Consider the following 15,353-nt stretch of genomic DNA (forward strand, 5'->3'; position numbering starts at 1 on the left):
CATTTGCCATTTACAGCATCACGCATGAGTAAAGGGCTGCACTGGTGGTATCACCTTATCCTTACAAACAACATCTCTCTGAGGTTGCTGAGATGCAACATCAATAATACTGAGAACCGTTGTCCCACATTCACAGGCAGAAAGGACAGTGCTGAAGCACATAAGAGCAATTACAAAAGTGACAGCTAAAACCCCAGAGCAACCTGTGCACCTCCAACCACCGTCACAGAGTCAGCAGCCTGGATTCACAGAAGAGGGAGCCTGCTTCTCTCACACAGCAGTTTCATCCCTGCTGAAACAAACACTCTTTCTTTCTCCTAAAGCATCTCATTTATCGCTGAAGGAAATCTCTGTTCTCTTCCCAAAACCACCAGCCAAAAAGAAACCTCTACCCTTTGCAACTGGCTGTTTTCTTGTCTGCCAACTAGTCTCTGTCTCTCTTTTCGTCACAGAACATCTTGTTGCAGTGCCCTTCCATAATAACTTTCACAATCAAAAGTGTGCCTCGTCAAGCTTGCCCTATCACCAGTGTTTGACAAGTGTCAGGCAAACCCCATAAAAGCCAGGCTGGGAGTTCGTCAGTGCAGAGGACACCATGTGTTGAACACATTGACAGTTCCCAATAAATAACATCCCTGCTGAACAGCTGGGTGGATTGCTTGGGTTGGGAAGAATGTTGGCCACATTGCCTACTTACGTGCATACTCCTCAATGATGCACAGAAGATCCTGTGCATGGGGAGCGGAAATACATCACTTCCAGAAGATACCAAAGTATTTAAAAGAAAGAATAAATTATCTGAGCAAGTTTAGATCCTGACTCAAGGTTTATGGCCAGTTTCAGACATACAGATGTTCAATAAAGCGTTGAGTTTCTTGGTATAGGTACAAGAAACATTCATCCTGAGGGAGGGAAAGGGAGAGATGGGTGATGGTAGAAAGAACTATCCTAAGCTCGCTTCCTTCTCCCTCTCTCTTACTAAATACATAGCTCCCATTTTATTTAGTGCCTTCTTAAGTTACCAAAGCACAGAAACTTTCCACCAAAACAGTTTGGCCTTCTCAGTATGAGACAGAACATATGAATGGGGCAGAAGGGCCCTTGCTTCTCTGCCTCTCCATCAGCACTTGAGGCGGAAGAAAGAGTTTGGTCCAGTGCTCAGCCTTCCACCACTGCAAGGTGTCTTCCCCCATGAGTGCAAGTGCTCCCAAGCCCACCTCTGCTGCTAAATCTGAACCCTGCAGAAACCATTGGAGAAGAAACACAGACCCTTCACGGTATCATTCTGCCTCTGTGGGATGCAGCTGCTGTTACTTCCCTCTCTGGCCTGCTCCATGGAGCCTGCAGGTGTTTGGATACAGCTATTTCCAAGTCAAACTGGCTGTATGTTGATGTTTAAAACAAACTAAACTAAACTAAACTAAACTAAACTCCTGGTATTACAGCATATAGCTGAAGCCCACCACTGCTTGAGCATAGCCTCTGGTGAGACACACTATGTAAACAGTCTGTTTGATTAAACCATCTCAAGCAAGAGGGCTTTGGGGAATTCCAGCCTTTCCCAGCACAGAGCAGAAGATCCTCTGCTCTTCATTAATTCAGAGCTCTTCAAAGGGCAAGAATGAACCTCCTCCTAGGAGAAACTGTTGATAGTTAATCCTGGAATTCTTGGAGGAAGCTCGCCTGTATAAATCAGGATCATTTCTACCACCCCCATCCCCCTTCTTTATTCAATCTGTTCACAGGCAAAGGAATTGTGCAGCAATTGATAAACTTTGTCCATGCTGCGCTACGAAACGCTCATTCCTGATTGTCTTCCCCCTCCTTGGGGTGGGAGGTGGAGAGACCACACTGGTATAGTCTTACAGATAAGACTTGACAGAAAATATTTGTACAATAAGAGAAACTGCTCTTTCAACAAAAAGCAACAGATAAGACTATTTGAAGCTGTCACATTTTAAGGTATGGCCATTCTGCCAGGACTGGAGACCTCTCGGAATACATCTAAAACTTCAAGGTTCTTAGGACTAACAAGTGGGACCACAACTTTCACATCTATTTTATCTGTTAAAACTCCTGTAATCTCAGTTTCTAAAGACATTCCCAGTAGAAAAGGGGGAGCCTGGGATGGTGACATGAGCAATGCATCAATACCACACCTCTGCACAAGTGAGAAGCCACAGCCCTGCCCAGTGCTGCCCCCTGAGCTTTTCTTTATCTGGTGATTTCTCCACACATTTTGAGTTGCCAGAAAGGCTTTTTAGAGGATCCCAGTGTCTCCTGGAAGGAAAACCCCACATAATTCCTTAAACTCATACCTGCGACCACCAAGGTGTGGTATTAAGGGTATAACCCAGAAGCATCACAGAAAAATTGAGTTTTTCTTGAATTCCCCCTGTGCTGTAAACGGTCTGGGGGACCTATGGAGAAAGTTAAAGCATTCCATGTTTCCCAGCATCATTACCACACCTATCCATCTTTTGTTCCAGAGTTCGTGGTGACTACACAAGTCACATCATTGTACCTATTTCCTTGGGTCCTACTCTCTCCCACTTCCTTAAGCTGATGGTTCTGCGGGAGTGATGAACCCAAGACTTACCACCCTTGTTCTCAGGCTATAGTAGGAAAATTACCCTTTGGGCTATTTTAGTCCTTTTACAGCCTTTGCATAACCCATGAGCAAGAGTTTTGCCAGGAGCCAGGATTTCAAGCTTTAGAGAAAAAGACAAAATCTGTAGGTTTATCAAGAAAAACTTCTACAAGTTCACTGACGCCAGCCTCCTGCTCAGGGTTCCTGAATACTGTCCACGTTCTATTCACACTATAATGTTACTCCCTTTTTCTTCACGTTTTCTGTGATGAAGGGAAGAGAAAGAGGCACAGTGAGACAGACAGGCAAACATCTCAGCAAAGAAACTCCTACAAGCAGATGCAGAGCAGGAAACATCCAGCAACCCCGCTGGCTCCAACCCGCAGCCTGAACCTGCGTGCATGGTTCATTTTCATTAACTAACTGTTCTTCCTGTGACCTTCCTCTGAGGGTGTTTGTTTATAAACAGAGGAGGGGAAATTATTGCTGGAGATGGGACAGTATGGGAGGGGGTGAAGGAGTTTAGGGCCGCAAGACTGGAGGGCAGAGTTCAGAGGGTGTTTGTTGCTGGAAAACACAAAGGTCTCGCTGTACAACTGGTCTATCGTCTAATTTCACAGCCTGAAGGGATTATGATAGGTATATACAGCAAATGCTCCAAACACTAGAAACAGCCCCACATTGTACAAATGTTTCCCGCTGCATCACCGTAACCATTACACACCCAAATGAAACCATCAACAGCGGTGATAGTGGTTGGAGGTTATTCTCCATGACATCCACTTCTCAGCTTGTTCACTTTCCCCATTGCACGCACCCTGTCTCTGCCCCAGAATCTACATGTTCATTGGTCTGGAGCAGCCCCCCCGATTTCCTCTCCAAAGGAGTTACTCTAGGTTTACATTGGTGTGTTTAACAGCAGTATCTGGCTTGTACCGCTCACCCTTCTCTCTGCCAAGTACATGTTTCAAAATCATGTGCGTAATGAATTTAGTTAACATTTGCTTTTTCTCCCAGCACTCCTTTTCTCCCTGAACATCTCCATTCATGAGCTACAGCACTGCAGGCTTCCAATTCTTGTCTAGTTCATGCTGAAAATAATTCCCATTAAATTATCACTGGTGAAGGGTGCTGTTTTGACCTCAGAGAGGCTGCTCTGTTTATCCACAGACAGATGCAATGTAAGACAGTAGTGATACAAGCTCCAGATTTCAACCTTAGCACCTCAGACTTTACAAGCACAGATGCTGCTGAATTCAGAACAAAATTGTGCTGATTGTACGATGTACAGCCTCACTGGTGATGCTCTCAACAGAAATATGGGTCATTTAGCCATGAAGGTGTGCACTAGGTGATGATCCCTCCCCAAAACAGTCTGGGGCACTAACACACTGCATGCAAAGCCCCTTCTGCAACCTCTCGCTTGATCTGTATTTAACTGCTGTAGAACGGTTTGGGTTGGAAGGGATCATAGAATCATAGAATCATAGAATAGTTAGGATTGGAAAGGACCTCAAGATCATCTAGTTCCAACCCCCCCTGCCATGGGCAGGGACACCTCACACTAAACCATAAAGTGTGAGGTCTTCAAACTCACCCTGTTCCAACCCCCTGCCATGGGCAGGGACACCTCCCACTAGAGCAGGTTCCTCAACTGTGAGTTGCTTTTGCCTTCCATTGGTAAGCTGTTATGTCCAGAGGCGGATTTTTCAGCATTTCCCGGGAAGACATGCATTTACGTATTTTACAAAGTGTTTCAGCAAGTCAATATATTAATCAATGCACAGATGTATAAAGAATATCAAAGTATTCTAATTTAAATAAGAGTCCTCTGAACTAAGGGGCTTTGCTGATATTTGCTTTTCTCTCCCATCATGGGCAGCATACGCTTTTCCATTTGAGAAATACAATAACTCATGCTGATTCAGACATCACCAGCATGTCTGGTTCAGAGATATTAATTCCAGACCATCTGATTTTCTGCCATCTCCACAGAGCTCATGTCACAAATGCCAGCTGCCTTCCTTTCCCATTCCCTGTGTTGCCAGTTCTGTCAGCAGTGCAGCACCAGCTCAAAGACTTCATCACCACCATTAGCCCAGTACAGCCATTACTCAGTGAAGAGCCATCACAAGGAAACATCCTAAAGGAATTAGGGTGTGTTGGCTTCACATGGAGAACTAGTTAGGCTAGGGAATAACTGCCGTTGATCCTGAAAAACCCAACAAAGGTTTAACAAAAGGCCAACCCTGCTGGGCTCTGTTCCTAGCTCTTGTCAGCAGCACACCTCTTGGTCAGACCAGAGCATCCCTCTGTTCCTCAGTTTCCTTGGTTTTAAGGGCAATGTTCTCTCACCCCTGAGAAACTTATCACCACCATCAGGAGGATGTTTTGAGTCAGTTATCGGGATGACAAAACCACTGTCTTGCTGCAAAGAGAAAGGAAAATAACAACACTAGGATACATTAGTACAGGAGCAAAACCCGTATGTTGAAAATTAAGTAATAGGGGTAACAGGGAAGGCTTTTTTTTTGCCATTTATTTTCCCTGTCTTAAATAAAACAAACAAAATAATGGTGATAAGATCTGTTTCCTTAATCCAATGGATGATCTTTGTGAATGTGCTTCCAACACTAACAGCAGAGAACAGGCAAGGAAGAAAACGAGGGAGGAAAAGAGCCTGCAGTTGATGTTCGGTGTCGGGAACAGGGCTGCTGCTCTTCTCCCAATTCCATGACGACACAAGACTCCTGGGAATCAGATGAGGAAGGGGAAGATGGGTCAGAAGAGAGAAACCCATATGGGAAAGTGATTTAAAGCAAACAGAGAGACAATAAATTACATAAGGAAAAGGAGGAAAAACACAGCGGAAGGGAGGAAAGAGAAGGGATAAAAGAGTCAGAAGGAAGAGTCAAGGAAAGCCTACCAGACCCCAGGAGGTGATCAGCAAAGAACAGAGTGGTTTTCTTCTCTAACACAGCAATTGTTTTGCTTTCATGAGCTGGTATCATATCGCTTAGATGCTGCTTCACCAGGCCAGTTCCAGATGCTTCTCAGTTTCACTTCACCCTCACTCCCTCTTTGTGAGAACAACCGCTTGCTCCTTGTTTGTGTACCACTAGGATGGATATTAAACAGAACAGTATCAATAATTCCTGGAAAATATGCACGAACATATGCCTAACTAAGCACACAAACACGCAGCCTGCTTACCCTCTGTTCCCACAGCACTTCCAACACCAGTTGGCTGAAGCCACCAACCTGGTGGCCACCCTTGGTCTGCCAGCAGGGGATAACCACCTTCCCATGGTGAAAGAAGATGAGAACTGCAGAGAGCACGGGGTTATCCACAGCACATGCTTGTTAGGGAGGAGGGAGCCAGCAACTGTGTGGAGCAGGAAGAAGGGAAAGACGGGGGAATCAAGGACACCAGATAGTAGAGAAAGAACTGAGACTATGATGATGATAAGAGAGGGTGGAGAGATTGGACAGGAAAGTTCCACACTTACATCACCCAGCAAAACAGAAACGCAGTCAGTGTGTTTTGAATAAGTGTTCTTTTTGACACTGAAAAAATAGAAAATGGAGAAAAAAAAAAGAAGAGAAAGGTTGAAAGACACAGAGGCCAGAGTGGGGTTTGGAGTACAGCAAAACCAACCAAACCAAACATGGCCCCTTCCCCTGGCCAATTCCTCTGATGTTAAGTAAGGCTTTGCATTTTTATATCTCTTGTCTCCAAAGCAAGAAAGCACAGCAAAATAAAGGATGGTAAAGCAAGGACCATGGAAGGGTCCAGGCTGCAGGGGAGGGATGCAGAAGACTGAAATCAGAGCTTGAGCCAGAGTTAGCCAAGGTCAATGGTATTTTATCATGCTCTTGAACAGGTTTAGGATCAAATCCATGCTGCCTGCAGAAATCTAACATCATTAATCCAGCCTCATGCTCACCAAGGGATAACCTGACTTGAATCTATATTTGTTCACAACTCTATGATACATACTGCATTCTCACTCGGTGCTGACAACCTCATGGGTGCTGAACAGTGCTCAGTTAAGTGAACTGCTGTGGTCACTATGCACAAGGGAAGGAGAAAGCAAAATTCTGGGATAATGTCATAAATATTATAGAAATTCACTCCTGAACTCTTTTAAATACATCTTTTTGAGTTCTGCTCTGCTCCTGTTCAGAGTAAAAGTACTTTGACTTCATGGATGGCTTTGGGGAGAGTAAACTTTATAATAGGCACTAACATCAAATCAAAGCAGTTTACAAGATCTGCCACTTGTGTCAGGATATGTGGGGAAATAAACAAGCTGCTCTTCCTTGATCAGTGGAGTTTAAATGCTCTATTGATCTGGGAAAAAATCAAAGGTGCTTTGGAAATTGTGAGTGTTTGTGCATGCATGCTCACACCGGAGAAAATGAAGGGAAAGGTAGGGACGAGCAGAAATTAGCAGAACAACAATCAAGCATTTCTTCTCCACAGAAAACTGCAATGGAACTAAGAATCACACCAGATGAACCTGGTCTAGTCAAAGGTGTCTCTGCTTGTGACAGGGATTGGAACTGGATGAGCTTTGAGGTCCCTTCCAACACAAACCAGTCTGGGATTCTATGAATCAGCTACCCCAAGGGGGGTGCAATGCCCACAGAGCAATGAAAGGATATGGTCAGAAAGAAGGAAAACCTTCATTTTTAGAAGTCTCATTTTTGGGGAAAATAAACACCCAAAAAGGACAGCACAGGCAATTACTCTGTGTCCAGAACATCACATGAAGCACATGCCCAGAACCTAGGAAGTAGAAAAGATACTTCGCATATTTGAAATAGAAAGTGTAATCTACCCTGATCATGTAAAGATGGTATTAGAGGAAACGTTTGGTAGTATTGACAGAGGAGGTTAAAGATGAAAAAGACGATATTAAACCTGCTGATGTAGTTGAGGGAAAACTGTAAAGGGTTTTGATCAAACATGACTTTTCTGATGCATTTTCAGAAGAGCCTGGAATACAAGATTTTAAGAAGTAAAAACATAATGAAGTGAATGTGTTTGTTCTTACTGTGTCGGGATGTAGGAGCTGCCACCCAGGCAGAGAAGGGTGGGAAATGTTTGATACAATATTTTTCTCAGCAAAAAGGGGAATTAATCCAAACAGACTATCTCTGGGAAATATTCTAACTTCCAATTCCAATGCAGGTTTCATAACTGTCAAAACACCTGATTCTTTTTGCACTTTCTGAAAATAAGAAAGACGATATCTTCTACCAGCAAATGTTTTTCTTTCCCATACTTAACACTTTTGTAAGCCAATGCTTTGGATTTGAGGTACTTAAGATGTTGTCAATCTGCCCTTCTCTCTTCCTGTCTTACATTATAGTGGTGACTCTTAGTCTTAGCTAAAGACCTTTGGTTTATAATAGAGCACCAGGAAATTTTCTGTGGCCTGTGCTATATCACAACCTACAAAGTGGATATTCTGTGAATGTTTGGACTAATTATCTGCTGTTATATCCCTGACACTGCAGGGGACTGAATTTGGCAACCCAGGTGGTCCCTTCTCTGCTTCTGCTCCTATAATTTCTATCAGGGAAAGGAAAAGAGAAGCTGAGAAAAAAACAACAGCTAAAATGGGAAGCAAAACTATTACATGGGAACATTTCAGCTGACCCCAGCCACCAAAGGGCTTATTTTTGTTTTTTTCAATATGCCTTTTTGTAAAAAGCCAATATATTCTGGCTCTTTTTTCTGGCTCAGGCCAGCACAAGCAATGACAATCCAAGGCCCTCACTTACTCCCGGGGTCTTGAGAGCCCCTAAATCCCATTGGTCCTGCTGCACTTTTGTATTAAAGCTGCTCAGGCAGACACTGAGGCTGCATCTCTTTTATGTCCTGATGGAGCCAGACCCAAGCTCCAAAGAAAGCATTTCTCCACCCACTGGCATGCCCCAGTGACCTGGGCATGCTTCACTGTGCAAGGTACCTGGCCAAGGATCTCTGCCACCCATGGCAAAGGTTAATGAATGTATTAAACTAATGGAGTAGCATCAGCAAACTCCTGGATCCTGTTCTTCATGACAAAGGTGAGTGGCACCTACCTTGGGCCAGGAGGGTCTGGGTCAGGATTCCCTCCCAGCTGCTGCAGTGCTCTCTAGGATTTGGGATTTAAGCACAGCTGCACGTGGCTGGGGCTGATGGTTGAGACCTCTGCCTCTGCTCAGCATGAACACAGCCTCAGGATTCCCTTGGACACGTACAGCACTCCAGGTGGGAGGTGATGTGGAGACCCAGACAGCAGCTTCAACCTGATGTGTTAACTTTCAGGTACCTGCATCACTGACCAAGTCAGTCTTTCTGCAATGGTGTAGCATGCAAAGGCTCTCCAAGGGCTTCTTCACGCCTTCACTACCACAGCTCAGCTCCGTGCTTCTCCAAACATCTCCATGAATCCCTAGGGACAGCCCTGCTCCCACTCTCTTTCCAAGCACCATCCCCTCAGCTTGCTTTATGCCTTGCACGAGTTTTTCTAACTGAAACAGGCTGGCTTGAAATAAATCAGGCCCAAATGAAGCTTGGAGAGGCAAGCTCAGCCTGGGACACACCTCTGTGCCTACAGAAGACAGCCATACATCATTTAGGAATCTGAATGCGCCATTCTTCATGCACACAGTCGTATTTCCCTCTTTCATTACCATCTTGATAATTACAGCAGTCTACATGTAAGTGCTATAAGAAAAACAAACACAACTTTCTTCTAACTGTGCTGTTCTGCCTCTTGTGTGTCAGAAGAATGAGAGTGGTTAAAATTGGATCTCTTATGGAAAGAAAAATTTCTCTTTCTTTTCCAGTTTCTGACTCTTGTCCTGGCTTCTGCAGCCTGCAGGAAATGTGCTGTTTCAAATGCAAATACTCAGTGAATGACAAGCTATGCCATGTTTTTATCGTGGCCTATTAGTCAAGCCTCATTCAGATCTACAGTCCTGAAGTAGGCACTCATTTGACCCTGTCTACAAGGAAGCCAAAACCACAGCGCTACCTGCAGCCTTCAGCCATGATGTGTTGGAGGCTTGTCACCCTGAAGGAACAGCTGGGCAGGTGTCCAAGTTCCTGTCACTTTGGTCCAACCACTGCACCCATCATGCCCATCACCCTGCTAATGCCAGCACTATTTACATGACAGAAATACAAGCTTTACATTGACTTACTTATTAGTCCTTCTTTCTAATACTTCACTACAGATCAAACTGAGGAAATTCAGGCTATAAAAACCAACAGGCTGTTGGAGTTGAGTAATGCTGCATCGTTTACCTACCTGTTATTTTAATGCCAGTGAAACTCAGAGTAAACTCTCTACTGAAAACAACCTCAAGTTCCCAACAGACTCGCTACAAGGATCAGCTCTGGGGACAGGACCCAGCTCACTGCTTCTCCTGAAATGTATTAAATCAGTATGAGACTCCTAAACTTCATAATGAAACCAAATTAACCCCCAAAAGCAAACATATATTCTTATACCCTGTGGAGGGAACAGACTTACACAGTTTCAATTACGTATCTTTATAACTGCCCAGTTATCGGACCTGGCACAGATGTTTCTAAGACCCTGACACGCTTTCAGTGAGCTCCTCTGTGCTGATTTTAGTCTTTCTTTCCCTCTAGATTCTGCTGCAGTTTTATGTTCATCAAGGACTGAAGTTGGGAAAACACAGGCACTCCCTTGCATATGAAGCTTTATTAACTTGGGATCATCATCTCTGTTGGCAGGCACAGGAGCAGAGAGACAGAGGAGAATGAAAATGAGAAGGGGGAAAAGAAAAGCCCAACCAAAACACAAACAGCTTTCACTCTTCAGGGCAGACACGCCTTCTTACTCCAGATCATTCATCCCGCTCCTCAGCTCCCAGCCAGTAAAGAGTCAACATCTCATTCCTATGAAAACATGAGCTCTCCCGCCCCTGAGCCGTATAGCAGCAAACACACTGACAGGGACTCGGGAGGATCCTGTTTCTTAGGATGGAGTTGCATTTCCCCAGTAGAACTGAAATCTCTTTGATTACAACAGAAGCAAGGTCAACGGTGCTTTGAAGCCTCTTATTTTGCACGGCGTGTGTGTTACCTAACGGGGCACAGTCCAGCCCTTAACTCCTTCCTCCACAACCACAGGCGCGTTCAAAGGCTCTGCAGAGGGGAAAGCGAGCAAACTCGCATGATTAATACCATGTGCACATGTGTGTGTTTACAAGAGGGATGTACTGTGCTGGGTGGTAGGTACGCACATCCAAGGAGTGTTTGTCCAAGAACTATGTGGCCTGGGGAGGGAGGAGAATACACACAGAGCTGGGAGAGCAGCACCGGCGGAGCACAGCGTGGACACGAACACGCTGCCGAGCTTTTGCATAACGCAGATCAATGGGTCAGACTTTCAGTTTCCCAACAGCTTTCCCTGACAAATGCCAGAACAGATAGCAGGGAAGTCAACCAGGGCAGCAATAACATTGCTGCCAACTGGCGTGAAAATTGGCAGAGCCTGGCACCGAGGGCTGCCTATCATCAGAGACGGGGCATGGCCCGGCACGATGACGAACCAACTTAACAGCGCTGTAAAATTAGCCATTTATGAAAACAAATTGAATACTGCAGCAGAGGGTGACGTAAGGAGAGTTGGCTCCAGACAGAAACTCCTGTAGCCTGGATTAGCAGAAGAGCTCCGTTATATCAGGGCTCAGGCGTAGGAGCTGATAACAACTTGGGTCCTACAGGAAATTTTGAACAGACACAACAGGCTTTCCCCTATAGCACGTGGGGCTCCTATACAACTTGCAGTGCCAGGAAGGGGGGTGGAAGGGGAGCAGTTGACACAGGGAGAAGGCTGGGGGCAAAAAGCAGATGGAGGTACAAGGAGGACTCTGAAAAAGGGGTGTCCTAAAGTCAGTTCTGCCCTGTCCCTCAGGGCTGCAGAGTTTTAGCTCCCCACTCTGCAACAGGGATGGAAACTGGGGAGAAAATCACTTCTGGCACTGACAGCAAATTTGACCCATTCCCTATCCCCTGCCAAACACCCAGAAGGGCTCTTGCTTCCAGTGAGGTCCTACAGATGCGACTTCAACAGCAGAACAAGGCTCCAGAGCCTGTCACATCCCAAAACAGTGAAAATGAGAAAGCCAAGAGTTTTGGCAGCCAGAACCCTTGATTTCCTCATTGAGGGAAGCGTAATCTCTCCCTAAGCTTGCTGCAGGTCTGGGAGGCTGTGGTGTGCGGAGGATACTCCAAGCGAGTTCCTCTTGGAGCACTTCCAGGTGTTTACACACAGAGCCAAACCTGGCTGCTCTTCAAGAGTGCCTGCGAGGGGGGCAGGGGCAGCTTGGAAATCAAATAGAATCCCAAAGTCCTCCCGGGCTGAGCTGCAGGCTCCGCCGTGCAAAACTGGGGCATTTCTTTTCATTTTTCACAGTGGAATGTTATTTCCATGCATAAAATGGGTCAAGTGTTTTATACAGGCAACAACCCAACCTCCCCATCCAATTAAAGTATTTTACTACAAATGATCTTTGTGTGTGTGTGTGTGTTTGTCTAGGCTCCCTATTGTGTGAATTAAGAGATACTCGCACCGAAGGCAGACGTGGGGTCTTAGGTGTTGGATTAAACACATTAAGAATTACACTGACTGTGTCTCGCCACTGATGAGATCTGTGTAAACCCAAATTCTGTCTTTCCTAACTTGAAAGGGAAGCACTTGAAGCCCTGGGGCTTAAGACTGGGAAGCAGAAGAGTGGAGTATGAGAAAACCAGGGGAAATAAAGCGAGTGATAAGCTATTTCACCTATGAAATCACTCATCTGCCTGTCCTACTGAAGGCAAGAGGGACCAGCCCATTCGGGGCACCCCCTGCCCACCCCAGCAGCCCCACATACCCTGTGTGCCCCTCTTCACAGTAAGCCCAGCAGCTGGGATTGGGGAAAGCAAAGGGAACGTGCTGCCGAGTTCATCTCAGTTTGTGTTTTCCTTAGGACAAAGCAACTTTCCAGCAAGAGGACAGTCGCGTGGGACAGGGACAGGGTGATGGGATGGCAGGAGGAGGGTGGCATGGGACAGGGATGGGACAGCCAGTACCACAGCACAAGCATCCACTGCCTTCTGGTAGGAAGTGACTCCAGTTAAAGGGAAAGGGGAAATCCTCCCTGTCTCTTTAAGGCATCCTAGGACATGGAAACTTCGTACTCTCAGGGAATCTCCTTGCCAAAAGAACTGTAAAACATGTCTTCCTCCCCCCCCCCCTTCCTTTCTCTTTCTGACTTCTTTCTTCTAAGGGCATTTCCATTTTCTATGACTTCCTTCACTGCAAAGATGGATGTGGCGACATTTATAAGGGTTGGTAACCCCCCAAAAAGTATCCAATTTCAGGACAACTTTGCTGCACTTTATCACTAAAGCGGAGAGAGGACGGGGGGGGGGGGGGGGGGGGGGGGGGGGTGGAGAAGGACCCAACGTCATGATGGGCTCATAAAATTGAAATAAGAAAAGTGCACTATTCCTCATGATTGCTCAGCTCAGCCAGCCCAGGCTGGTAGCTGCTTTGAGTACTAAATGATTTTATAGGGCTATTTGACCTTACAATCATTTGTGTTACACTTGCCATTTCTAAGGAGAGACAAAAACACTCCACACATCCTCTCGCTGCAGTGCTGGTCCCAGCCCTCACTCAGTGTCCAGGGCTTGGGAACTTTATAAACTCATTCCATTCAGTGTAGGTTTCACAATAGCCAAAAGTTCCTTTACAGCTTTCTGGAAACCACACGCTAACATTGCCTCCGAAAGGGCAACAGGGAAGTACACTAAAAAGCTAATAAAACTAAGGAAATCATATAGGGACCTTAGATATGCATTTCTCTGCAGCCACACACCAGACACACACGTTTCTTTCCATACATACAACACAAGCTACTTTCAAATGCTCTGTTTTAGTTTTCCAACGTGAAAATCAGGTAAAAACCCACCGTAAGAGCGCTCTCACCCATCCGCGTCTTATTCCATACACACAGAGTAAAGGAACAACCCAGGATACTGCCATTTCCCTATGCAAAAGTTTACATAACTTTTCCTGCCAGCACAGACTTCCAGACACTTTGCAGAGCTCCAGTGTTCCACCAAAGACACAGATACCCAACGCAGCCGAGCGTGTCCGCACAGGCATTCCCATCCCTGTGTGTGTGTCCGAGGCACATCCAAACGCACACAACACACACACTGCACACACACACATGCACGCCTACAGCTGGCTGCTCCGGTTCCCCAAACCTACAAGGGATGCTGCAGCTACAGGAACGACCAACTCCCTACCTGCAATGACAGCCGGAGATCTCTGTCCTCCTTCGGCTTTCAGCCACACTTGCAAAGTGAAGGCATCTCGGGGCAGCTCAATATCTGCTTTCAACCGCAGCTGATCACCTTGTCCACTGAAATAGAGCGCCCTGCTCGGGGTGAGGGACTCCTCGGCGTCCTTCACCTCCCGCTGTTGCCTCCTGCGGGGGCCATGCCCGGGCTCCAGCCCGGCCGGGGAGCGCCTGCCCCGGGCTAACCTGGTGGCACAGGTGCCCGGGGCAGTGTGGTGGGGCGGGAGGCTCTGCCTGGTGTCCCTCCGCGCCCTGCGGGAGCGCTCGTCCATCCCACATTCGGGTCCACTCGCTAGGGCTGTACAGAGAAGCGCAAGAGGCAGCAGCAAACTCCAGAGCTGCATTTCCAATCTTCCCCCCCCTTCTCCCCTGCAAATCCTCCCGATCTGCCAGCTTTGGGCTCCTCCTTGCCTTGACTTTCTTCTCTTGTTCACCCTTCTTGGTATTTGCTCTTTTTATAACCCTTCTCAGTTGCTTTTTCTTTTCTTTTTTTCTTTTTTTTTCTTCTTTCTTTCTTTCTTTTTCCTGCTTATAGATTTTTTTTATTATTTTTTTTCCTTTTTTTTTTTACCCTTAGAACAAATGCAAATAAAATAAAACTCCTTCTTGCTTGAAATGTATTCCTCTCTTCTTCCTCCTCTATCTCTCTTCTTCTCCTCTATTCCTCCACAGCTGGAATTCCTCTCTCTTCTTTTCTCTGCTGGATTTTCTTCCCTTTATTTTTTTTCCCTTCCTTCTTAAAAAAAAAAAAAAAAAAAAACAACCAAAAAAACCCAAAAAAACAAAAACACACTAAAAAAACCCCAAAACCCCAACAACCCAACACACTCACTCAAACACACACAAACCAAAACAACCCCCAAAACAACCCCCCCAGCTTCCTCCAAGACTCAGCCCCACTGATTGCCCTCCCCCCAAAAGATGCTCTAATCTATTTATTTTTTTGGCCTCCTTTATAACATAAGGCACAGCCCCCTCCTTCCCCCCAACCTCCCCCCCCCCCCCCTCCCTTCTTCTCCACAAAATGAAAGAAAAGAGAAAAAAGCCCCTCAGAAGATGAGTAAACAAGAATATGCTAATCTACTCTAGGGTGCTCCACCTTCCCAATTGAATGATTCCCATTAAAACTGCAGGGATCATGACTAATCAATCAGCTTGAAGGAGCAGATAGCTCCAGAGGTTCAAACACTTTTGCTGTTTGCTTTTTCCCCCCTTCTTTTCCTCTTGTTTCCCCTATCACTTCCCTCCACCACCACCCCACCACCCCTTTATTTATCTTTTAAAGAAGACAATCAAGATGAATGGATCAATGTGACCGGAATCCTGCACCCCGCTTCCCACCAGCTCCCCAGCTTTCTTGCTCAGTCCAGTCCAA

At 45.9% G+C, this 15,353-nt stretch overlaps 1 protein-coding gene across 1 annotated transcript in view; it reads right to left on the reverse strand.

Moving 5' to 3' along the window:
* The window catches only part of PAPPA (pappalysin 1), a 178,841-nt gene extending 164,519 nt beyond the window's left edge, over positions 1-14,322 (reverse strand). Inside the window, exon 1 of the mRNA XM_005145618.3 lies at positions 13,926-14,322. Within this exon, the coding sequence (XP_005145675.2) occupies positions 13,926-14,322 (397 nt within the window). The remainder of the gene's footprint in view (positions 1-13,925) is intronic.
* Between the last annotated feature and the right edge of the window lie 1,031 nt (positions 14,323-15,353).

Source organism: Melopsittacus undulatus, chromosome 11, assembly GCF_012275295.1.
Source record: "Melopsittacus undulatus isolate bMelUnd1 chromosome 11, bMelUnd1.mat.Z, whole genome shotgun sequence".
Taxonomy (NCBI): Eukaryota; Metazoa; Chordata; class Aves; order Psittaciformes; family Psittaculidae; genus Melopsittacus; species Melopsittacus undulatus.